The 26820-nt window shown below is 33.8% G+C and overlaps 1 protein-coding gene across 25 annotated transcripts in view; it reads right to left on the minus strand.

Moving 5' to 3' along the window:
- PLEKHA5 (pleckstrin homology domain containing A5) overlaps positions 1-26820 on the minus strand; it is a 242065-nt gene that overhangs the window by 44622 nt on the left and 170623 nt on the right. For 11 of the 25 annotated variants that reach the window (XR_012017644.1, XM_072798812.1, XM_072798810.1 and 8 more), the window contains 3 exons: positions 2895-2957; positions 1618-1698; positions 1334-1483 (listed from right to left, as the gene is read on the minus strand). Coding sequence is in view for 24 of the 25 variants with exons in the window: in XM_072798812.1 (XP_072654913.1) it covers positions 1334-1483; positions 1618-1698; positions 2895-2957 (294 nt within the window). In the remaining variant the exon portion in view is untranslated. Of the gene's footprint in view, positions 1-1333; positions 1484-1617; positions 1699-2894; positions 2958-3454; positions 3491-8331; positions 8413-24279; positions 24334-25160; positions 25281-26820 lie in introns of all 25 variants that reach the window. The other 14 variants (XM_072798804.1, XM_072798798.1, XM_072798790.1 and 11 more) reach the window with 2 other exon arrangements.

Genomic DNA, 26820 nt, shown 5'->3' on the forward strand with positions numbered 1-26820 from the left:
AATCTATGAATACCACAGTATAATTAAGAGAATCAATGAAATGATGGAAATAACAGTATTTAAAAATAAGAATAGGTATTTTAAATATAGGGTATTAAGAAGCACAAAACCATGTGCTGATTTATTTGCAATCATGATATATATATTCCTTTTAAAAACTGCTCACATTTAGGAAATTGATTCAGTGTTTAGAACTGAAAGAAGCCATGTGGAGATTCTGCTAGCTTGGAAGACCTCTCTTAGTTATGCTGTAATTGTCTGTGGACCTTCTTAAAAGGTAGCTGCTGCCTCCCTGAAGTTATAGACAAGGGTATATTAGCAGTTTTCTCTTTGTAACAGGTGGCTTTTGCTAGGATTTTTCTTTCAAAGGGCTGCTTGGGTAGGAGCTCTTACTAGATTTAGAGATAACGGGTCACAAGACCTAAGGCAGACTGTTTAAATAGTCAATTTATAAACTCTGATGAAGACTTTTAGATTTGGTAATCCCAAGTGATATAAAGCATCAGGAGTATAAGTTAAAAGATTCTAATTATGTTTCTTATTCAAACTTACCTAAACTGAGATCACACAGTAGCTATGAAATGATAATATCAATGGCTTCTTAAAAGCATTTCACAGGTGTCTTTTATTGAAATGGTTGATTAAATGAATTCAATTACCACTTTCCCAAAATTATTCTATCTCCTGAAAATCCATGAAATATTTTTCTTTTTTGTAAAAAAAAATATTTTATTTTCAAGTTATCTCTACATCCAATATGTGGCTCACACCCACAACCCTGATATCAAGAGTTGCATGCTTTACCAACTGAGCTAGCCAAGTGTCTCGAAATACTTACTCTCTTAATGTAATAAATGTTAACACATTTAAGAAGTGTTTATTTGGGGGCGCCTGGTTGGCTCAGTTGGTTAAGTGTCTGCTTTCGGCTCAGGTCATGATCCCAGGGTCCTGGGATCAAGCCCTCCATCAGGCTCCCTACTCAGCAGAAGGCCTGCTTCTCCCTCTCTCTCTGCCCCTGCTCATGCTTTCTGTCTCTCTCTCTCAAATAAATAAAGTTAAAAAAAAAAGTTTTCCTTTGAATAATCCATAAGTGGAGTATTTATCTCCCTTGTAAAACAAGTACTTCACAAAAAGAATGCTTATAAGAGAAATAATTATATTTATTTTACACCAGAAAAAAAATCACCCCTTAAGTTTTATTATTAATAACAAATTAATTTCTTGCTATAGTGTAGAATAATCCTAAAGACAGTCACATTACATAGCAACAGATAGAAGGAAAGAACCACGTAATATTTCAGGGACTCTTACTTGAAAAAAATCTGCTACTTACGGCAGTGGCTCGAGAGAGTTCTCTACATGTACTAAGCAGTCCATTTTGTAAATCGTCCCTCTGTAACACCACGGTCTGAATGGCTGCTGGGTTATCTGCATTCATTTCTATCTCTTGGCTGGCTGATAGCAAAGCTTGCTCAAGCGTGTACTATTATAATAAAAATAATTACACTTAATGTTCTGCATCATTGAATTAATTCTTTTTACTTTAGTTTTATCAGTGTCTTGATAATAAGCATAAAAAGTAACATCAATTGTAGATAATAAACATAATTGTCCTACTTTCTCCTTGTGGAGTTGCTGAAGTTTCTCTTCCAGAGCATGTACCACTTTATCTTGTTCACATAACCGGCTTAACTTGGCCTAGGTTTTAAGAGAAAATCTGTTGTTAGCAACTTTTTATTTTTCATCTAATTGGAGGTCGATAGTCCTATAACTGAAGGTAAGTGTAACAGGAAAACACATTTAAAATAGCCAAAGAATAGCTAATTAGGTCAATATTTATTTTAGTCAGTAAAATAAAAAATAGCTTTTAAAGATACAATGCTTAACAAACATGCATATAAAGTGAAAAAGCATTTCAACTACAATATTTCACCTAAATAATTCGAGATATTCTTAGTAATGGAACAGTCTCATATAAGTTTAAGTCATTTCAATGTGGTTAATACTTTTTCTCCTACTAGATAGGTTAAATGATATATACAGTACTTAATGAAAATATCAACTAGATTCTGTTTTTATATTTTAAAAATTATGCTCTTATGTTTAGAAATAATATAAACAAAAGATTGCTTCTAACTGCTACAGTACAAAAAAAATTTGCTAAATGGAGGAAAAATATCATTTTCAATAGTTTAAAGGTTTGAAATTCTTAATAAACCCCAATTTTTAAATTATGAAAATATCAGAGGGTACTCCATGAAAATTTCAATGCTATAGTAAACTAGTTTTTCAGATGTTTGAAAATAAAAACGCTGGATAAGCTATAAATATGCCCCAACTTGACTGCATAATGACAAGTATGCAAGAAACTGGAGATTTCACTTTGTTTGCCATTCTTTGCCATTTATCTATTAAAGTATTCGTTAGACAAAAAAACCAAATGGAATATACTGAAAGGAGAAGGTATAACTCAACAGAATAAAACTAAGAGAAATGAGAGAAGAATGAGACAGTATAAAGAAGAATGCATGGTAAGGCAGCCAATCTAAAATACAATGAAAAAAGAAAAAAAAGATTAAGTTTTAAAAGGAAGTAGTCAGAGGCTAACACTTTCTCTAGAAGACAAGACAATTTTACTTTGTCTCCAGTCCTACATACTTTTTTTGATCAGCAGTGCTTTTTACTTTCCTTTAAGTGATTCTCAGTATGATCAACTGCTAATTACAGATGGGGAGTTGATGATTTAATTTAACCTAATTGTAAAAGAAGAAAAGGCTACTTTATTTGGTGTCATTTTGGAGAGCAAGGGAGGAAGAGGAAGCTTTTTGTTATGCTTAATGTTTTGGCAGAGAATATAACAGAATACTGACAATATATAGCATACTAACACTTACATCAATATCCACTTCTTCAGGTCTGTATTTGTATAATGTGCCTCTACATTCATCTTGTGACAACTATGGGAAAAAATGTTAGGTAGCAAGTTTAAAGATAATATTTAAAAAATATATTTAGCCTATAACTAACATTTTAGATTTAGATAACAATAACAAAATGGGATTTTAATGATTCTTATACTTTAAGAAGTTTAATTCAAACACAGATTACAAAAGTAGAAAAAATTTAACAGTGATACAATATGCAAGATACATAAAAATGATGTTAACTTAAGCTTGTCAAATAAAATAAGTTGGTCAAACAAATTATACAGCACCTTACATTTTCCATTTGTAAGACACACATTATTTTACTGAAAAATTGACAAATACAATCATAGCAACTATATTGAATCAAATATTCGAACCAGGCAGAAGTCAAAACCATCTTTCACGGTATACACATAGTCACACAACTGTGTATGTGTACACTCAAATGTCAACACATCTTAGTACAACTTTATTAACAAAACCTGTAACATACTGCATACATATACATAATATATAAACACACATACACAATATAAACTTATCTTGTTCTTCTGTCTTAAGAACTAAAAGATAATGGGGGAAAAGGATGGGTTTAATTGAAAAGAGGAAACTCATTCAAAACCTCTTAAAACTGAAAGCCTATGTTGTAAACTATGGATAGTCAAATTACATAGAAAGTTTATATGGGCTCATTGACACCATTTGTCTTATGATACTATAAGAAATTACTGTTCCGTGCATTTAAACATCCTTTCTTCAGCTTCTTCCCAATACCTTTTGGTCAAACAAACCTTCATTTCTGCTTGTGTTTATCAAGATTTCAAAAGCCATCCCCGTCAGTTATACCAGAGATAACATCATAGCCTCTGCAGGCAATATTTCACGCTCTCTTATCTTTCGACTTTATATTGACTGCTAAGACAGTAACAAAAACATAGCAGGAAAAATTTACTTGGGCTCATTGCATTTTACTAAGTGGCACACTTTTTCTCAAAGTGGGGATGGGAATAATGTATTGCCACTACATTCTAGATTGTAAAATTAAACTTCATATAAACACATATAAATGCATAAAATTATGAAAATGTGTCAGTTATAACTATATATGCCCACTCTGTAAAAAAAATTGCCAGTTACATTTTTAGAAGGAGGCAAAATTTAAACAGCAGATAACTTTGAGTGGATCTAGAAATGTGGGTATCAAGCTAAAAATGTAAGCATTACAAACATACAATAAAAAATCCTGGATTTACGTGTTTCATTTCAAGACATTACTTTCACGTCCTCATGCAAATGAATCTGTGACCAGTTAAGGGTATGCAGTGATTAAACAAAACTTTCGTAGAAATGAATTATCACATGAAAAATGAATTTAATGACAAAAGTCAGAATAAAGATTATTGAATATGTCCTAAGAAGCGTCAATTGGTCATTCTAAATTAAAGCACCTAGATCCAAGAAAATAATTTGTACTCTTATCTGAAAAAGTAATGAAAAGTTTTAAAAATGCTTAGATCCATGATAAAAACATAATGCCAAAATCAAATTTTCTCATTTATAAGAGATGTAAAGCCTTTAGCTACTAAATGCCCAAATACACTTTACTTAATAATATTTAAAGTTAAATGCAAAACAGCTTTACTAAACCAGAGACTGTAAGTTTGAATGTAGCTGTGGAAAGTGCTACATCTAGATTAAAATATGAATTGTATCCTATATCCCAGGGTCAAGAGAAAAAAGACTAGTATTTTATTTAATTTATTTTTAAAAAGATTTTATTTTATTTATTTATTTATTTATTTATTTATTTATTTATTTATTTGAGAGAGAGAGAGAGAGAGGCAGAGACACAGGCAGAGGAAGAAGCAGGCTCTATGCAGGGAGCCTGATGTGAGACTCGATCCCAGGACTCCAGTATCACACTCTGAGCCGAAGACAGGCACTAAACCACTGAGCCACCCAGGCATCCCAAGACTGGTATTTTAAAAGTAAAATTTAGCAATCTGTAATACAAATTTAGGGTACTGGAATACTGTTTTTATTTAGGGAATCCACCATATATTCATTTTCACACAAGTTGGCTAATTAATAAAGAATGTGTACTGTGTTGCTGTAATTTAAGAGTGATGGATCCTTATAGCCATAAAAATAAAAATATATTGCACAGTAAGTTAGATTTATTTCATTGTTTCTCTATTTTTAATACTACTGAAAAATTTATTTAAACCCTGTATCATTATTCAATAAAAATATTTATTAGATGCCAACAAAATCTTAAAATAATCAGCCTTCCACTATATATTGCTTTTACTCATCAGAAGAAAAGAAGAAAACAAGATTATTCTTTAAATAATTAACTTTGAAGCATGGCCTATTTTCCATTACTGATAATAACTACTGAGGCTTTTCATAAGAAAAGATGAATATAATCTATTTTTAAAACTTCCATCTAGAATTGAAGAAGTTTGCTACTCAGTCCTCATTGTGAAAATCCTACTAATAAGAAAAAAGTAATTTCATGAATATTCCCATTAACAAGTTCTGCATAAAATCATGTTTCCTGGCAATATTTTTTTAAATCATTTTTCAAATTCATCTTTAGCAAAAGAAAAAAGTTCTGGGTTGAATACCTTCTTTTGAAGTACCTCAGCAATACTAGAAAAGCAAATGAAAATGGTCTATGTAGAATTATGTAAGGTTGAGCAGTGCTCAAGTTTCAATTTGAGAAGTGCATTATACAGACTTTACAGACATACATGCATAGATATAAGGATATGTGCTTTATTTAGAAATAACTTTTTCATAATAAAATATCTAAGAATATTTAAAACACTGGGTTGGCATTAAGTTAAAAAAATTACTTTTGTTAGTCAAAATTTACCTTTCTACAGTATCCTATCCATTTTAAATATGTGACTATATATATTTTTTTAAGTTTATAAATGTATATAGACCCTAAAAAGGATTTTTGGGGAAATATTTTATAAAATTAGATATTTTATGAGGACTCAAAAATGCTCACAGGACTTAGGTATTTGCTAATATTAGTCTGTACCTTTAAAAACAATTATTTGTCAAGTGATTAGTTTCACTGATATTTTGTAAAAATGTAATTGTGAAAGATGGTAGAATGATTAATAAATGTAGAGGGATTTTCAACACAATGTGCACTGATTTAGCATCGGTTTTGATTCAGTTTTAGGTCCTTTTTATATTACCAATTCTAAGAAAATTCCTATATAGGTAATTTTTCAGGTGTGCTCTGTTTTCTAAGAATATGTAAACATAAAGGTTCTCATGCGAGAAAACCCAATGGCTATGATTCAGAATAACAGGTCATAAACATTATATTATATTATATTATTAAATATTATATTGCCACTATATTTTCAGTTGTATTTCAGGAACCTTTTAACACGGGACTGTAATGCAATGTCAGAGAAGCAAACTGTAAGAGTGTACAACATAAACTTTCATGAAGATTTCCTTTGGATAATGCCATTGTAAGGGAAATTTGGAGGAAAAAAAATAAGATCTAATTTCAGTTTATGCAAGTTAATAAAATTTAGGAAGTGTGTCTGAAGGTCACTGTTATCCACCAGTGGTGCCCTCTAACAATTAAGTACTTTATTAATGGATGATTTTAAAAAAAGGACTGACTGATGACAACCTCACCTTGATGGGACCGAGAGTCAACACTGATTACCTGGTCATCAGTTGCTTATCTCATGCCCAGGAATGGCTGCTGATACTAGCCATTCAGAATTTCCTGTTTTGTACAATTTTAGTTTTTTTTTTCTTTCAAGTACTCATATATTTAATAAGGAAATATAATAATGAAGAAATATATTTCTATAAATAAATCTATTGCTCTGGTCAGTGATGCTACTATATAGGACCACTCTCAGATATCGCTACACATTTGGAAAACTCCAATCAGAACTTTTTGTGCAATGAAATAATTTCAATCAGCAATGACTTCTGCATCATCAACCCCGACTACTGATCAATCTAAAAAAGAAAATCCAAACCAAAGCAAACTGAAAACCCAGGCTATCACTCTTCCTGAAAATATGCAAATATGAAAAGTCAAAGTACAACCTATTACAACAAAATGCCTTTGATCTCGTCAATTTATCATATAAAGTGATAAAGTGACAGCTTCAGACACTGAAAAAGGTATAATTCCAGAACAAGGGCAAAAGGTACTCAGCAGAGGCATTTTGGAATGAAATGTCAAGATTATATAATCTGGTTACTTTAAAAATACAGAGGTTTCATTTACTTTTGAAAAGTAAAGCTGTTTAACTTTAAATATTTAATACTTCGTTTCTTTATTGATAGAAAACTTTGCTCAAACACATTACATTGTTTTGAAAACTGTGCTCCTAAGAGTCACCTTACTTACCTTCCTACCTAGAGTTTTAATCTCCCAGATAGGAGGCCCATCCATGATGCGGATTCTGAGATGACTAAAGCAAACCAGTGGCCTGTAAAAGCCAGGGAGTTCAAGGTGCTCCTTTTCACTAGGTGCTTTTATATATTTTAATTCAAATACATTCATTTTTCATGTTAGTTATTTCTCTTCCTCTATATGAATTTTAAAGTATTATAACAGGTCAGAGGCCACAGTAATTTGAAGGTGTTGAAGTGGAAGAAGCTGATGTTGCAAAACACAGAGCTAAGAACATTTAGACCATGAAATATGAAAAAATTGGGATAGAAATGTATAAAATGACTTCTTTTGCAGATCTGCAGATTACCAAGGTCCTAAATTAAAGCCAACCAGCTCCATGGCACATGTTTTGAGTTAGGGAAAAGAATGAGGTAAGATGATGCATATGATGGCATAAGAATGATAAGAATACTGGGAGAAGATATTCCAGTATGTTACGAAGTGGCTATCTTCAGGTCTTACTATATACCACAGTACAGAAACTAGATTTAAACAACTCCCATACAAATATTATCTATTCCTAAGACAGTGGAGTAGGGTAGAGTGTTATGGGGGCTGCCCCTAAAAGGAAAAAAAGATTTTTTAAAAAAGTTTTCCCTAGAAATCAGTTCTAATGGTTTTAGAATTAATCGAAATTAATGGCAATCTAGTAAAAAAATTTGCAAATGTACTGCAGACCTCCAAGTACATATCAATCAAATACTCTGCACAAAAACTTCAGGAAAATGGCACACTTAATATTCAACGGCAAAATGTTCAGCAAAGCCATGCTAAGAATACTGCAGCATCTTAAAAAGCATGGATGAATTGCATTTTTCCAAAGAGACATAAACAAAAAATGAAATAAGAAAACACTAATGTTATGAGTAACTCTGAGGATAAACCAAAACTGTCACTGAGGGATTTTGCAGATGATAAAGCAGTATCATTCACTGTCCAAGACCTTACTTGCTGGTACAGTTGGGGTCTTAGCGCCGAGTTCTCAATCATTGTGTGAACCATGGTGATAATAGGTTCATTTTCTTTCATCTATTTCAAATCAGGAGGAGCATACAGCAAACATCAGTTTACAGCATAGCTAGATTTGAAAGACGACACTGTAAATATAGCCTCTACTTTAATATCTTCCTAATAGTGCAGTTGTTTACATTTTACCCCAAGGTTGTACAGATTTTATAAACCATTCCAAGCAAATATTAAATGCTGTAAAATACTTCCCAGGTTATAAAAAATGTTTACTAATTGCAATATTGCTGCAACTGCATTTTACTTTCTAAATATAATCAATATAGCCAATGAATATCCTCATATACACTAAAATAGATGATAAATCATCATGACTTATTCAAAGAATAAACTGCAGAGTAACAACCTACTTAAAAGGAGAAATTGGCATCATTTAATTATTTAGTAAAAAAAGCTTAAAACAATATTCAGTTCTTTGTAGTACTGATCAGAAAAATACTAGTTCTTATAATATTAAAAATACTAAAATTGTATAATATAATACTCAGTATATCTTGTCATTTATTTTTTTTTATCTTGTCATTTAGATAATCATGTATTTCATTAAAGTTAATTTTGATAGACATCCATAAACATTCTATTTTGGATTTTCTCACAGTATAACACAACATGTAGAATTATTTCAAGACATGCAAACTGAAATTTATTTAGCAAAGACTTGATATATTTCCCTAGTTCCTAAAAAGGCTGAAACCATGTTTCACATTTCCAGCTATGTTGTACTTAATTACTGCCTCTAGAAAAATATTTGTTTTAGTAGGCTCTGGACTCAAGAGCTAAAGCATTCAAAAGAGAATCATCATGCTATATAGAGAGTAAAAGGCCAATGAAGTTGTACCATTTGTAAGCAGACAAGTCTGTTTTTAATGGCACTTGGTAACATACACTTTACATAATTTTCATCCTACATATTAGTGAAAATAAGCATTTTTAATATGGTTAGCAAATGCTATTTTACTGACTCCATTAAATCTACAATAAAAGTTTACTAATCTCTGGGTTAATAAATGCATAATGTAATCAAAAGATAAATCCTGAAAAATGCATTATCTAGACAATTTTATTTTCAGCCTAGTTACTAATGTTACATGTCAATAAAATGTTTTGATTGTCAAATTTAAACTGGTTCAAAATTTAAGTTTTATTCAAGCTAAATACTTTATTTTTAAAAAGCAATTTATTTTTAAATCTCAACACTTGCATATCAATCATACTCAAATTTCGTTTTCTTCCCTGCAATCCTGGCCAGTAAGCAATTAAGACATTTATTAGTGACATTTCATGTATACAGGAAAATAGATGTGTTGATATGCAGTTTAAGGCAATTTTTTTTTACAGTGGTAGAAAGTAACGTATAAATAGACAACTAGAGATATAAATTTTTCTTTAGGAGAAAAAATTTTTATCATGGAAATTTAAGATCTCTTTATATTTTCAAGTGCCCTCTATGTTTTAAGGGAATGTTAGTTACCTTAACCAAATGTGGACCTTGGAACAGAGTGTAACTGTTTTTTGTTTTGGCTTATTCATTTGACTGTATTGATGTAACAGAAGTAAGCTTAAGTCTCTATCCACTTTAAATTTTAATTTTCAAAGCAATCTCACGATTACTATCTTTCACGATTACTATCTTTCAATAGTATAATTGTATAATGGAAATTAGCCAAAAGAATACTGGGCTCAGATTTTTTTTTGTGTTGGGTGGAGGTCAGGTGCATGCAGGCTTTAAAAAATGGAGATCAGAGAGTATCCAAATGTAAACAATACTCAAGATCAAAATGAAATCGCCCACTAAGTCTCAGAAATGTGGCACTACAAATGGGCCTATGTGTCAAATGGCTAGGTCAGTATGGCTCACACCTCTCAGTGGAGATTCAATATAGTACAGATTGAGGACAAATGTTCATACTCTCAGCCTGGCAAATTTACTTGAAGGGACAATATGGTTTCTGTAGAAGGGTAATCAAGCCTGACTTATTTGGTGGACTACTTTGAGAGGGCAAATATGCATGTGTATCAAGGAATGCCATATGTGTGATTGTAAAATGTCTTTATTTAATTTATATGTCAAAGCTTATTAAATACTTGAGTCACCGAGAAAGGTTATTTTCAAGAAGAAACTAACTTAGGAATAGAAAAACTAAAAGCAAAAATAGTATTTAAATTATACAAACTGCAGAGTGTTTCAGAGATCATTTCTGAAATTGACTATTTCTCTTTATGAGACATTTCATACATATCAAATCCCAGAGTATTAAAATTAGAAGTCATCTCTAGAAACTGACAATTTAGTACAACAAAGGAACAAAAATGTTAGCAGCAATTATTTTGAATTGTGGGACTGCAGATTATTTTTTCCGTTCTCTATACTTTTCTGCATTTCTCAAGTTCTCCCCAGAGTAGACAGTGCTTTTCTAATAAAAAAAACAAAAAAGGTATTAAAGAGTCAAGGATAAAAATACATAAACATGAAATAAAATTAACGGAACAACCATATCTTTTGGCAAATACTCTTTGGTGATGCAAAGAAGCCAAGAAAAATTTGAGAACCATGTGTTCCTATCATGTTCAAGGCTGAGAATTAAGGTGGAAGAAACCTATCAGAGTTGACTGGTGTAGTAAGGTCCTGATCTAGAAAACTGTTCTTATAAACTTTTATTCTGTTTTACAAATCTGTATCCACATCAGAAATTTATTAGGAAAACTGTTAACTCATTAAAAAAAGAAACTAACCTACAGATTTGTAAATACATGTAACTATCTTACAATATCTTCCACCCTTTTTTAAATTATTACTTCAGAAATCAAAATTCAAGTTTAGACCAGGGGTTCTTAACCCACACCCACACCACTTGAGGAACCTGAAAAGACACCGCTATTCCCAGATCATTCTAATGAGCAACTTGAGAAATCTTCGATGTCATTAAAATACCAAGGTGATAGGTTGGTCTAAAGATTCCTTTGGCAGAAGTAACTATGATGTTCTCATAGTGTTAAAGTAAAATATAATTTGATAACAGTGCATACTCTTCAGCTCACACGCTTCTTGAGATTCCATTTTACTACTAATAATCCATAATTACTCAAGAGATGGAGTAATGGAAAGGCAGAAGCAGCAGGATCATTTCAGAATTCCCTAGGGCAACACACCTAGCTAACCAAGAGCTGTTAGCACGAATGAGTAGTGGGCTGTTAAGAATGATTCGAAAGTGTCCTGTATGTGGTGGCTCTCTCTTTAAGGCATGTGATATGCAACAGCTCAAGACACCTGCATGCAATTACCATGAGAGCTCCGTCCCTCTTAAGCGATTTCAATGATCTGACAGAACTTTCACTCTTTCCAGATTTATAGAATTAGAAAGACTAGATCTGCTTTATCTAATATATTCTAGAAGTAGGCTAGCAGTTCCTTTCATTTAAAACACCTCTCAAATATTCTATATTTTAATACTAAGAAACTAACTTTGTTTCTGTAACTTAATGAAACATATTCTATCTGGCTTTGGCTATGTAAACTTTAAAATAGCTTTTCAGTTTAAGTAGTAAACAATTGGGATGCCTGGGTGGCTGAGCGGTTGAGCATTGCCATGATCCTGGAAACCTGGGATCGACTCCCACGTCAGGCTCCCTGCATGGAGGCTGCTTCTCCCTCTGCCTGTGTCTCTGCCCCTCTCTCTCTCTCTGGGTCTCTCATAAATGAATAAATAAAATCTTAAAAAAAAAATAAAGTAGTAAACAATGACATAATACATAGTGCTTCAATGGAGCATTCCATTAGAATTTCATGCTCAAGTTCTTAAAAAAAAAAAAAAATCCAACAATTCTCTTCTGATTTGAAGAGAATCCTAAACACTTATTATGATAGTGGTGTTAACAGCAAATGTATTTTGTTTTAGGGAATGAGAGCCAGAGAAAGACTATTAGTATGTGGAAGATGTTTAATGATTCACTTGGAAATGAGTTAAATGCTTTACTTCCAAATACTTTAATTCCATGTTTGACCTAACAGCTAATATAAGTTTAGGTTTCAAGTTAATTGATAAATTATATAGCTATTAATAATAAGATTCATTATTTTATAACAATAAAATGAGAATGTATGATCCAGGTATTACACTATTTTTATAACTAACTTAAGCAATAAAAAAAGAATATATAAGTGGAAATAACTTGGAAATACACTTAGGTAATGTCAATGTATTTGTTTACCAGAAAAACACTTATTTTTACTTGAAACTTTAAGTCCAAATGTTTAGAAAAACTACCTAAGAAGTCTGATACTTAATTCCAGCCTCTTTCTCAGTTCTGAGGTATGCTGGGCTAATGTGAACAAACAGTTCTTTTTTTTTTTTTAAAGATTTTATTTATTTATTCATGAGAGACACAGAGACAGAGACAGAGAGAGAGAGAGAGAGAGGCAGAGACACAGGCAGAGGGAGAAGCAGGCTCCATGTAGGGAGCCCGACATGGGACTTGATCCCAGGTCTCCAGGATCACGCCCTGGGCCGAAGGCGGCGCTTAACCGCTGAACCACCTGGGCTGCCCCAAACAGGATCTTCTGATATTACTATCAGAAATATCTTGACTTAAAAACTCATCACTAAAACACCTTTTCAACATAATCATATGTAACTATGTCACACTTAGTAGGATCTTGAGCAGAACTTCCCAACTGACACCTGTAGGCTGGGAATGGATTACAGGTGTGTGGAGATAGGGACCACCTCAGTCCTCAGTGGACCTACCATGTCGCTGATAGCACCTTCTTCAGTTCCCACCAAGGTACTGTACAAATATCGTTACTTTCTATATGTGCCACACATGAAGAGGTTAGAAAGCACTAAGATAGTGTTTATTTCAGAAAACTGGACTTTCCTTCTGTCTTTGGTGTTTCTTGTGATAATTTATCTCAATAGTTCTCAAACTTGACTAAAAAAAAAATATCACCTGGATATTTAAAAACATATACAGGCTGGGTTCTGGCAATTCTTCCAGGGACTAGGGGAAAGAGGGCCCAAGTATTGTACTTTTTCTGAAACATCCACTGACGGTTCTGACAGGAAATCAGGCTTGACAACCATGGTCCCATCTTGGCATTAACTCAAATAATTGAGGACTAATTTCATCTGTCCTCAATAAAGAATTTTTCAAGGTTCTGATGAGTTGGTACTAAAGGTTAATCAAGCTATCTGCACAAATATCAAGATGAAAAAATTCCAAACTAATTGTCTAAATGCAAGTATTCCATCTACATTAAAACATTATCTTTGTATGAGATAAAACATTAAGATATTAAATCCCCTTAAAAAAATCAGCTGAATTTCATTATTAATATTATTGGTGGACTTTGCAGAATCATAGGGGATCTGGGGGTGCCAGGAATCCAACTGCCAGCTATTCCATTTGTCTAGCAACTCCTAAATATCAGTTTCAAAGTCTCTATCTTAGAAATTAGGCCAGCTACTAATGCAGAAGGAACAGGATATTCCAACTAATGACAAAAATACTTCTGAATAATTTTGGGGTAAATGGTAGGAAAGAGAAAGATCAGCAGTAACCAGAGACAAGATGGCCATTCATATCATTTACCCTTGGAAAAGATTAGTTCCTGAATCTTCCTTTAAGAGGTGGTTAAGTAGGGATCCCTGGGTGGCTCAGTGGTTTAGCGCCTGCCTTTGGCTCAGGGGGCTATCCTGGAGTCCCAGGATCGAGTCCCGCATCGGGCTCTCTGCATGGAGCCTGCTTCTCCCTCTGCCTGTGTCTCTGCCTCTCTAATAAAATCTTCAAAAAAAAAAAAAAAAAAAAAAAGTGGTTAAGTAGTGGCTTAATTGGTCTTTAAAAAGTTTATATAATAAATCATCTAGAATAGTGTTGGCCAATATAACCTTCTGTGATGATGAAAATGTCTATATGCTGTAGTCCAATACAGTGGCCATGTGGCTTCCTCAGCCCTTTAAATGTGACGTGTGACTGAGAAAAACAATTTTACATTTATAAAAATGTAACTAACTTATTAGTAGGCTTAGAAATTCTATACAAGTAAATTTAGTATAATTTTTTTCCCCTGATCTAGATCTTATTCCCAGAAGGGGAAAACATTTGTTCAAGCTCGGTCTTGTAATTGAGTTTGAGTTTGAATGCTGTGCTAATAGCTCCCTCCTTTTTTTGGAGCAAGCAGTCTGGATGACTCCTATCTATCTACCCCACAGAGCTTTTGTCCGGACAACCAATGAGAAGACCCATTTCTGTGCTGTCATTTTCTATTTAAATGGAAAATGGACTTTTCCCGAGTTCTTAATGACTTCTTAGGAAAAGAATATTTAAGTTGAGAATCTGTCTTAACAATAGCAAAAACCCCTGATGGCCTAATCACTGAAGAATTCATTTCTCAAGAATGTCCTCCTGCGTCTAGATCAATAAACTCTTAAGAAGTGTGGCAAGACTAAAACGCTAAAGAATTTGACATGCTTAGGGTGAAGCTCTGAGGAATGTGGGGGCCTTTATAAACAGGTCATTTAGATAATGACAATGTAAATGCCTTCCACTCTCACTCTAGGAACATCTGAAAGTCCAAGAACCTGAGATTGAAGGGTATGACTACCTATTCAAACTACTCATTGTTTAACAGGGAGCAGGAAAATTTGAAGTGACTTTTTAAATAGAGGAATGTAAATAAGTCTCTTTATAACTGGTGGGGCAAAGTACTGAGGTCTATTACTGTGAACATTTTAAAGCATTATGAATAAAATGTCCATGCTATAGATGTTTTCTAAAAGTAAAACTTTGGGAAAATATTACTATTGCTATATATTCAGGGGAATCAATGGTACCTTAGGAGATGCAGCTAGACAATATAAGATTTTCTCTTTCTCTCCAAGGGAAAAAGATGGGTTAAAAAAAGGAACAACAAATTGGGATACTAATATAGGGGTCAAACCTATCTGACATTCCCTTAAAAGAAAAAGCAGAAGCATTTCTAAACTGGCTGATGCAATAAGTACTGGCTTTAGGATTGCCAATTATAAGGCCCACTTATTGTGAAACATTATAAAAATACCCTGAAGCCAGTAGGAAAAATGGAGGGTAATCTCTATACTCAAAACCTCACTTAAATTGCTGAATTTCTAAAACCCCCATTTTGAGATATATATACCTTTGGTATATTTTGAAGAAAACTCTGATGGTCTTAGGTAATTTCTTTCTAAATTATTTACTTACATAATTTATTCACAGTGAGTGTCACCTCTTTTTACCTAGGGTCTAGTAAATTTTTTTTTTTTTTTTTATTAAAATCCTTTTTGGTTACAGGATACACTTTACAGATCTGATTTTTACTTCAGTGGCTTAAACTATTTTCCTTGTTTAATGACTCATTTTTTTTCATATTCAATGAACCAATGACTTATTTTTTTTCCATATTCAATGAACCAAGGTGATGTTTTAATGATCTATAAAAAAGCAAAGTTACATATCAAATATCCACTACAGTAAGAGGATTTAATGATTCATTCTTGACCACTGTTCCTTTAGCTTCAAGGAATAAATTATTATCTGATGGTACCATTTTTTTTAAATCACAGGCAACTAGAAATATTAAAAGAACTCAAAATCTATTTTGCGAAAATGTTTTATTGTGGATATGATAATTGATATGGTTATAATTTTCCCTTCTTTGCATGTATTTTAATGATACCATTTTAAAGGGACAAACATTCCAAGAGTAAAAATCTGGTATCTCTGTTAGTAAAAAAAAAAAAAAAATATGATTACCTCTGTTATTTGTTTTGGCTTTGGGTAAATCTGCTCTAAAATATACTTTAATTTTAAATCAAAGTTAAAATATCTTCTAGATACAGGGACCTGGGTTTTATTAATAGCAATTGTATTCTGAGTTACAATTGGCACTGAATAACAGACTTCCTATAATTAATTTAAAGATTTATCAATTTATGTTTTAACTACATAATCACACTCTTAGGTCAATCTTAAAAATGTTTTTTGGCATTTATGCTCAACTTTATTTCCTTCCTGGGCTTTGAAAATTATTAAAGAATTCTACTTTGTAAGCAGTAACTTCCTGCCTTACACACTGAGCTCCATAAATCTTTGCTGAATGAATGTTGTGAAAAAAATTAATAAAGATAAGATAGAAGCAAAAGCTACAGTCACTGGGCTACAAAAATATTTGCTTTTGTAAATACAAAATAAAACTGTATAATTACTATGCATTTAGGAGGGGTGGGGAAATTGTTTTCATTTTCCCATCTTAGATGGAAAATATAAGAATAACTCCATTGGGATCCCTGGGTGGCGCAGCGGTTTGGCGCCTGCCTTTGGCCCAGGGCACGATCCTGGAGACCTGGGATCGAATCCCACGTGGGGCTCCCGGTGCATGGAGCCTGCTTCTCCCTCTGCCTGTGTCTCTGCGCCTCTCTCTCTGTGACTATCATAAATAAATAAAAATTAAAAAAAATTTATAAGAATAACTCCAATACTTTTAAAGGAAGTCAAATAGATTTAGGAAAAAAAGGAAAGAAAAATCATTAATACAATGTATTCATCTTAGCTTTGTGATTTTGGGCAAGGCATTAACTTAGAGGCCTAACTTACAGGGACAAATCTAACTGACCCACATGCTACAGAGGATATATATAGGAAGCCAAGTGGAATATTGTATGTGCTCTGGAAACTGTAAAGTGTTAAACTGTTAGAATGAACAGGTACTGGACAGATCCACAGTGTGGAGAATCAGATGCTTTTATTTTGTTTTCTTAAAGATTTTACTTATTTACCTGAGAGAGAGAGATCACAAGGGGTTGGGATAAAGGGAGAAGCAGACTCCCCACTGAGCAGGGAGCCCTACTTCACCTTCAACTTTGCCTTCGTGGAACCTGATAATGGGATTGCTTTTAAAGTAGCATTGGGAAACAGTGAGTTGCTGGCTGGAGAAAAGGGGTTTTGGGTAAGAAGTGTTTCACAGGTTGGGGTGGTGGTGGTAGAGGAGTGAGGGTCTGAGTGACAAACCAAAAAGAGACCTTATTTTGTAGCAAAAAGTTTGTGAAATTCCTGAAGTTAGCTGAAAGACATAATGTGGCAGGTGTTTTTAACATTGCCAAGATTTTGTGACTGAATGGTAATGAGGAGCTTAGCACCTATAAGATGTTATGATGGCCTCTCTTATCCTGACTCAACACCATGCAGATATTACGTATTCAGCTAAAATAATCTGTTCAGATAGTTCTACAGAATCTCATGATTTTCCTGTTTTCAGTAAAACTGTCCTTAAAGTACTTTAAATGCAGGCTTCAAGATATTTTAAACTTTAATATATGGTCATGTTGGGCAGATGAAATATTAGGAGAACATATTCTAACTCCAAGAAGCTGTCTGACCTCATTCTTCCATTTTTTAAAAAGATTTATTTATTTATTCACGAGAGACACAGAGAGAGAGGCAGAGACACAGGCAGAGGGAGAAGCAGGCTCCCCGCAGTGAGCCCGGTGTGGGACTTGATCCCTGGACTGGGATCATGTCCTGAGCAGAAGGCAGACACACAACCGCTGAGTCACCCAGGCATCCCTCTTCTTCCATTTTTATAAATTTGTGTAATTTCTACTCTTAGAGGGGCAGAACAACAGAACTGTCACAGCCTGGATCTTTCTAGGTAGGCTGCCATTGGTTTTTCTTTTCACCCACTAGGCAATCAGACTATCCAAGACTGGTGTCAGATTCTCCTAGCCATGGCTGGAGGAGGAGACTAGGTCTCACTTTTTTCTTTTCCTTTGAGGGCTTAAACCACTTTGAGTTTTGTCTAAGCAAATAGCTAAAATTAAGTTCTTGACCTTTCTCAAAGCCCAGTGAGCTCTCCTCCAAGGATGATGAGCTCAATAAATGTTATACCAATGATGTTAAAGGTGAACAATATTTTGAAACCATTTTTGCTTTTAGTTTTTTGGTAAGGGAACTGAGGGATAAGACGACAATCCAAATTTTGGACACACTGGGGTTGGAAGGTAGAACACCCAAGTGCAGATTTCTATAAGCAACTAGAAACACACAGCTGGAACTGCAGCAGGGGATATTTTAGATACCTTTGTGCCCTTCTCCACATCCTGCCAGCTCATCTTTTATTTCAGCTCTTGCTGAGCCAATAACCACTTTGTGCATGGGAACCCAGGGGTTCTCATGTATGAATAACCTCAATATGCTGGAGAGTTAGTCTCAAGGGGCAACTCTTGGTCAAAGGAGGATGGGGGCCAGTATAAATGCTCCTCCTTCTGTTGTTCAGTGGGCAATTCTGTACTGCTTTTTTCGTCAATAAGTATCAGTCAGATGAAGCCCAAGTTGCCAAGGCAGTTGATAATATATTCTCTCCTTCCCTGCTCACTCTCCTTACTTCTGTACCTGGATAGTAAATAAACTTCCTGAGAACAAGCCCACACCAAGGACACCCACATCACAGGCTCTGCTTCCTGGGAGAAACCCAGGGGCTAGATATGTGAAGAATAACTAAGAGACAACTAGTAAAATGATGTGCAGATGAATGCTCAGGTGAGAGAACACTAAAACCCAGAGAACTTCTGGGGTGCCTCAGTGGCTCAGTTGGTTAAGCGTCCGACTCTTGATCTCAGCTCGGGTCTTGATCTCAGTTGTAAGCTCAAGTCCATGTTGGGCTTGCTTAAAAAACAAAAACAAAACCAGAGAACATCCCCAGTTTAAGGCTGAGATGAGTAAAAACAGTTAACAAAAAGGGATAGATTAATTACCATAAGAAATTAGGAAAACCATCCTAATACTGTGTAGGCAGTGGACAGGCCAAGAGATCAGAATTAACACAGAGAATTTTCAATTCTAATCTACCCACTGCCTGTTAATCTAATCTTAAGAGTTCTGCTCTGACAATGTCATACACTGCTTAAGAATTTTCTGGGTATTATTCCCCTCTCCCCACTACTTCTGTGATCAAATATGCAGAGGTAGGGAGAGACAAAAAAGAGAAAAAAAAAGAATAAATGACGTGTAAGGGAGAGACAGAAAGAATTGCTCTTAATAGCAAAGCATAGGAAAATACAGATACTCTGTGCCATGTAACTAGTAGGGTTAATGTTAAATAACATACTTTCATTTTTCCCAGTTTCCTGTTTGCTTTTGCCAAATGCCTATTCTATATTGCCTAGAAACATTATCTCTCAATCATCCCTAAAAATAGAGGCTCGAAGATCCCTTGAAATATTAGAGAAAATGGGATCCTGCTTAATAGCTCAACAGAATGAGGTTGCTGAATTGACAGGAACAATGAAAGCCATCAAGAATCTTTTCAATCATCTTGTTAGCATTTCTTCCCTTACAGGGAAGCTGTCTTTCATGAACACAAAGAACAAAATGCAAAAAAGTACTCTTGGATTTTTACCTTGAATGGTTTCAGCACCAATTACATACATTCCATTAATTGTTCCTTTTTACATTTCTCTTGGCACAAGTATGTTTAAAAGTGGTCAGAGTTTATGTCTACATAGAGTTTTTTCATTATACTTTCTTAACAGATATCTCAATGCTACTACACAACTTTTGCAAATGAGAAAATCTTGCTTACTCTTCAAGATGTTTTAATAGTATTAAATCAAAATGAATTTATCTTCCCCATAAGCATTTGATACTTAAAAAAATGTACTGATAAAAAGACAGAAAGATTTAGCTATTGATTCTTACAAATCCCAAAACATTTTTATACAACAAAGAACACCATAGGTAAGTGTGGGCTATATTTTTCTTTTATTGTACTATGGCAAACTGGTTTGTCAGCAGAAATTTCCAGTTTTTCTATGAGAATCTGAGGATAGTAAGATCCTTTAGCCATCTGATGTTAAAGAATATACTCTTTGATGTTATATTTAGAAATGACTTAAGTATGTTCTGGCAGTGGGGAGACAGCTCCAGTTGGGTAGAGGTAAACCAATTTTATTAATTATTGGAACAAAGGCATATTCTTTTCACAAAGAACTTTTGAGTGCACGGGGAAGAGGTATTCCCCAACACAAGCGTGGTTGATTGAGGTAGGTCTCTTCCTTTCCGGTTCTCAAGCAAATGTTTCTGATGTATTTAACTATGATGACTCTTGAAGGGAGAGGGGTAAAGGCAGAATGTCGTAATTTTAAGGGCAATTTGTAAAAGCACATTCAACATTATGATACAATTTTATGTTTAAAAGATGAAAAAAATACCTGCCGCAGTACCAGTGCAAGTAAAGCTCAGATCTGTAGAACTCAAACTCCATTTACTGTAGCAAGTATTCTTAAAGGAGAAGGTTGGCTACTGGAGTGCTATAATAAAATCAGAGTGGGATGAGGGGTGATGGTGGTGGAGAAGGTCGGTACGTGTTTACTTTACCCACAAGGGGGCAGCATGCTGACAAAACACTTGTGAAGTCGGGCTCCAAGTTCGTTCTTTGATCCTTCTGCCCATTCCTACCACCCCATTTCCTGGTCTCAGTTCCCAGCATCTCATTTTTTGTTATCACTGCCTACACGGAAAACTAGCAGGAAGGTTTTAGGAAGAAGGGAAAGGGAACATCATCTAAATTTTCTCACAGCTCCTTTATGCACTAATAGGGAGAGTCAGAAAAAGCATGTGAGGAAGAAACAAATGCAGGGAGTAGCTAAAATCGGGGTAAGGAAAATGAAGAAAGGGGATGGAAACGTTTTCACTTCCCATTCCTATTTATCCTCCCTTCACAACTGACCAAAAAAGTTATATACTCACTCATTTTCTAAATAGAATCTGGATGAGGTATGTGAATACATCCAGTTAGGATTATTGTATCTTAAAATTCACAAAAGTGATAAATAAACCTAGGCTGCTCTTGATAAATGTAGACTGTTGAAGAGCCTACTAACTGAGCTGTAAAAGCACAAGCAAATGAAAATAGTACTTAAAAATGAAACAAACAGCAAAGGAAATTCTATATGATTAGCACAGCTTTTCTTATCGTTAAAAACATTTCCGTACAGGACTCATCTTCAGAATGGTGGTTAATTAGAAGCCAAATTATATTGTTCAAGCTATAGGGACCAGAGGTCAAGATTTCTGGATTGACTGTGTAACATGTAGATGTTCAGAATTTCAGATAAGGCATTTTTATTTTTTATTTGTGATAAGCATTCTGGAAATATCAGAAATGATTTTACCTCTGAAGCAACTCAGAAACTATACTTGGCTCTATTTTTTATTAACAGTAATAGGGATTAAGGGAGTTTCAATCAATAACAAACCTTCTTTTGACCATTTCACAAGGGGCAAGAGAAAAGCTGCATTTTGTGGCTGGCCTTAGGTTATTGCAATGATTTATTTGAGCTACAAGAATTAAGTGTTAAAAAGTGAGTACTAACTAGTACATATTCATTTGGTATGATATATTGTATAAAATGTGACCAGAGCCTTTTCCTCTTTCAGATTTTAGAATCTACTTTCCAATTTGTAGTTATATAAAAACTGGTGAATCAGTTTACAAATTAGGCAATAATGCCAATAATGCCTAAAAAAACCAACAGATTTGGTCATCTAAAATCGGTGACTGGCAGTAACAAGATTAAAAGCTGGAAATGTTTTTTTTTTTTTTAAGAGCTGAATTAAAAATTATTGTAATTCAAAATTAAGAATTCTTTTATATAACTTTATAACCTCATAGTTGATAGAAAATGTAGAACAGTTCAAAAGTATTTCATTTACACTAAATGTAATTATCTAAAACCATAAAAAATGTTTTGATTTATTTAAAGAGAGATTTTTCTGTAGGAAAACCTTATATATTTAGGCATATCTGAGTTTCTGGGCAAAGCCACCTTTTTTCTACATATTGTCTAATTATTGTCTAAAAATGGCTCATTTTTTCCCCATCATAAACTGTTTTGATTGTGCAAATAAGCATTCAAAATCTTGTGAAGTATATCCAGTTAGGATTATTGTATCTTAAAATTCTGTAACTCTTCTTATTATCCTAAAATTTTAAAATTGGACTAAAATGACTATTTCACAATCTAACATAAGAAAAAGGCGAATTACTGGAAAACTTCTGACATGTAGCAGGAGTGGAGAGGATCAATGAAAAGTTGAGATTTTTGGAAACCACCTATAGGATCACTAGTGTGGTCCTTTCCAGTAGCACAGGCTTAGTGGAGTGTCCTTAGAGAGGACAAGGGAAATAGAAACCTCAATCGGATCTGGGTCACTTGGGCAAAGGGAAGGAAACAGAGATCTGTCTGGTAAAGGGAGTTGAGGAGAAGCATCTTAGCAAATGGTGGTATTTTTGATGTATTTAGCTGAACTTTCCTATGATTTTTTAAAAAAGTTTATTTAATTATTCAAGTAATCTCTGTGCCCAACTTTGGGCTCAAATTCGTGACTGGGTGAGATCAAGAGTCGCATGCACAGACCGGGCCAGCTAGGAGCCTCCGGTGATTTTCTAAAGGTCTGTGTTTGCAATTCCAGTTATGTTTTATTGAGGCCAGTAATAAATTACAGTGACCTACTAGGTTTATTTCCAGAGATACTATATAACTTCAGATTCATATTTATATTCTTGTTTTTCAAACCTAATTTTTGTAGTATCCCATCATTTTTCAGAACTATCTCTATTTATAGGCAAAAGCTTTTATGAATGTTATTAACCATGTATCTTAGAGCCTTTCTGGCAGTGTGGCATTTTGAGGGAAGACTTATTTTACTATTTCATTGGCTAATGTGTCTTTATTAGATTGCTTTCAAAGTGTACAATGTACACCATGGTTAAATTTCAACAGTACACTCTTTGGAGTGGTTTGGAATTTGGAGTCACAAAATACTGACTTCTAAAGCATTCCCATAGGCAAAATCATGATGAAAAGGTGGGAAAATAAAAACTATACATTAAGAGAAGTGTATTTCATTTAAATTTTTTTTAAAAACGACTGAACTTCTTTTAAAGGGTTATCCTAATGTAAAATCCCTCTTTAAATAGAACTAAAGCAGTACACTATTATTTTGCTTTAAGTAGGCAAATATAAATAAATATGTAAACAACTGTCTTATAACCTTTCTCACAGTAACTTCTTTCATTTGGTAAAATGTTCAAGTTTGAACATTTTAAAACAAACTAAAACAAGTTATAGCTTAATTTATATAGCTAAAAAATGCATTCATTAGAAGAAATTCTATGTTTAAGAACATATCAAAAATTCTCATAAAATTAAAATTAAATATTAAAGATAATTTTATAAAAACTGAAATATGGAAGTGTCAGTCCCTGTTCATGAAATGCCATTCACCCTAATCATCCACATCCATTGCTACCACTAGGTAATTCGAGGAACTGTAGGCTACTATAAAACTGTCTCTACATAGCAAAGACCAAACACCAGGAGGAGATGGCAAAAAGGACCAAAGTTATACGATTAAAAATGACCATCACACTTTCACCCATATGGAATACATAGCATGTCTCCTCCCCATGTCCTGGTCTTCCAACAAGGCATTTCCAGCTTGGTATCTATTTCTTTAACTAGGTCAGCTCCAAGCAGAGATAAGCTTTAATGAGTATATGAGTCTTTTTGGGATAAGAAAAGGGAAATCTGGAGAATTCAGTCACTCAATTTTCCAGTAACCAGCATCTGTATGGCCCCTAACATTCACACCTGTCCTTTCTAGTTGGTTGTTTTTTTGTGTGTGTGTTTGTTTTTCTGGTATTTCTGAATTCACTGTTAGGAATCTTATTCTGTCACTTGTAAAAGTCATGCTATTAGCTCTAAATGCCTGAAATATTTGAGTAGCCTGGAAAACTGTACTACATTTCAAGAGTTGTATTAGGTATTATAAGCAAAAAAATTCTACAAATCCCACCTGATGATCCAAATACATGGTGTTCCTTTGAAGATGATGTGAAAGAATTTCATTCTAGTAGGCATCAATCAAGAAACAAAGGGATAGAGAAAGAGGGTGTAGAGTTCATGAAAAGTCAATTTTGAGATAAGAAAAACAGGTAGTTTACCACAACCTACTATGTCACAGTATACAACTTTCACATACATACTCCCCTGTAAACTGTACAGATGATATACTAGATTATTATAAAATTATACCTTGTTTCATAAGAAATTAAATAGACATGCATAGAAGCTAAAATATTAAGCAGAAAAATCCTTCAAATGGCTTTAGCAGACTCGATGTTACAAGTTTTACATGTTTATACTTTTCCATGACATAGGACTACTTCTTTGGATGTTTCTCCTATAACCAGAGGCTATTAAACCCTTTGAGAAAGGTTTACAAATGCGTTCATTCTTTTAATCAAGAACAAAAGTATCTTATACTTCATCTCTGACATTTAAAAGGTAGTATTACTATAATATATATTTGATTTTCAACTTATTACTTTCCAGGAAATCATAGGACTTTCCAATATCTGTTTTATCAGATGTGGAAGCTTCAGTATACAGCAAATGACAATACTGTTTTGAAGTCTGTATGCATTTCCTTCCTCACGGCCAAAAATTGGTGGGTGAGTGGGTTGGAAGGCTAAGAAGAAATTCATCCTACCCATATTTCCCTTTAATAAAGTATAAATAAGTGAATTCTCAAAGGGTCAATAGGAGATCGTAATGTTGCTTCAATGACTGTATGGGCTCATGCTCGACACTAATGACACCAATCAAACTGATTAATGAGTGGCTCATAATAAGTGGTAATGGCAGATGACACATACAAAACTCTTCATAGCTGACCTTTGGGCTGTGGGCCTCAAGTTTCAGCTGCATGAGCTGTGCTAACGTGTGCTCCCGGACACTACTCAGTTCGGCCTGCTGCCGTCTCAGCTTTATGAGCAGCAGCGTAAGCTCCTCTGGCTGAAGGAGTACAATTTAAGAATCCAAACAGTGGAAAACAGATTAATTGTTGTCTTAAGTGACAGATATTAAACCAAGATTTCTTGGCAAGTTTCCTCTTATGGTTGACATCAAACATAGTGCCTAGGCACTATGATGATAGGTCCTACATAAATGCATAGATATCTAGAGAAATAGAAGGAACAGTGTTACTTTAAAAGATACAGCAAAACAACAGTATATTAAGGCAGTTTCTCAGAACTCATGAGAGAATATTTAAATATTAGGTATAAAAAAGCACAATGCCAGAAAACCATTATAAAGGTTTGTACATATGAGCTATTAAAAATGGTTATTAAAAGATATTTTAAAATGACCCCTAAGACTTTTACAGCAATACAACAATATCTATATATCCAACACTATTTTAGAGAACAGAAGGTAAATAAAAAGATTTAAAATTCATACAAAACTTGGGACAGTATCTTCATATCATTATTATTATTATTATTATTTTTTTCTTCATATCATTAAACTCAGTACCTGGGATCTATTAATTGCTTCCCAGTTATATTTTTAAATGTCACTGTTAGTGTATTCACAAGATATTTTAAATGACCAAAAGATCAATTTTTTTTTTCAATTTTTATTTTTTAAGGGAAAAAAAAAAGATAGCGTTTAATACAAATGAAAAGGTTCCATGACTTCATAAACCTTCCTCCCACACTCTGGGGAAGGCAGAGAAACTTCTGGTTCCTGATTGGCTACCATGATCCCTAAAGGGAATAAATTTTCAAAGGTAGATAAAATTCCTTTACAGATCAAGCTGATATATTTTTCTTTGTTAGAAATGCAATAAAGTATGGTCATTGGCAGTCTTATAGGTCATAAAATATTTGGTGGTTTGTTATGATTAAAAACTGCAGATGGGCCAGAGGGGAGACTCTCATCCCGTCAGGGCTACAGGGTGCTTTAAAAACTTCGAGGCCAAAAAGTGATCCTGAGATTGATTTGTCTTGCCTGCACTACAGTGTTAACACTAGTTATCTTCTGTTCTGTTCATTTGCTGTTGCTGTTTGTTTTCTATACAACTTTTTTAAGGGACAGAAATAATTTTTGTTATCTAAAATTACATTAACTTTAGATGAAAAAAATGTCAGAAGTAAACCATAGTTACTATGGGATTCTTGAGATAAAGCCATCTACACAGATGAGACAACAGTCTTTTATATTAAAGAGTCAAAGAACTTGTATGTGTGTGACTTAAGAAATTTCATAACAAGGAAAGAATAGCTGCTTTTGCCCTGATGCCAACCACATCTGGTGACCTTGTGACTATGGGACAGTCTGTCTTATGACTACCATATCAAGCTCTTGTACCACCATTATCAAGGGTGGTAATAAGGATTTAGTTATTCTAAAATTCAGGGTGATATTTGAAAGAAATACCAAAAGCAATCTTGAGAGACTCTGGTTTATTATTTCCTGAGTTAAAAAGATAAAGAGATTTTCAAAAGGACAAAAGGTTCCAGTAAGTTTCCTATATACTTAACTTTTGAGG

This window comes from Canis lupus, chromosome 25, assembly GCF_048164855.1.
Source record: "Canis lupus baileyi chromosome 25, mCanLup2.hap1, whole genome shotgun sequence".
NCBI lineage: Eukaryota > Metazoa > Chordata > Mammalia > Carnivora > Canidae > Canis > Canis lupus.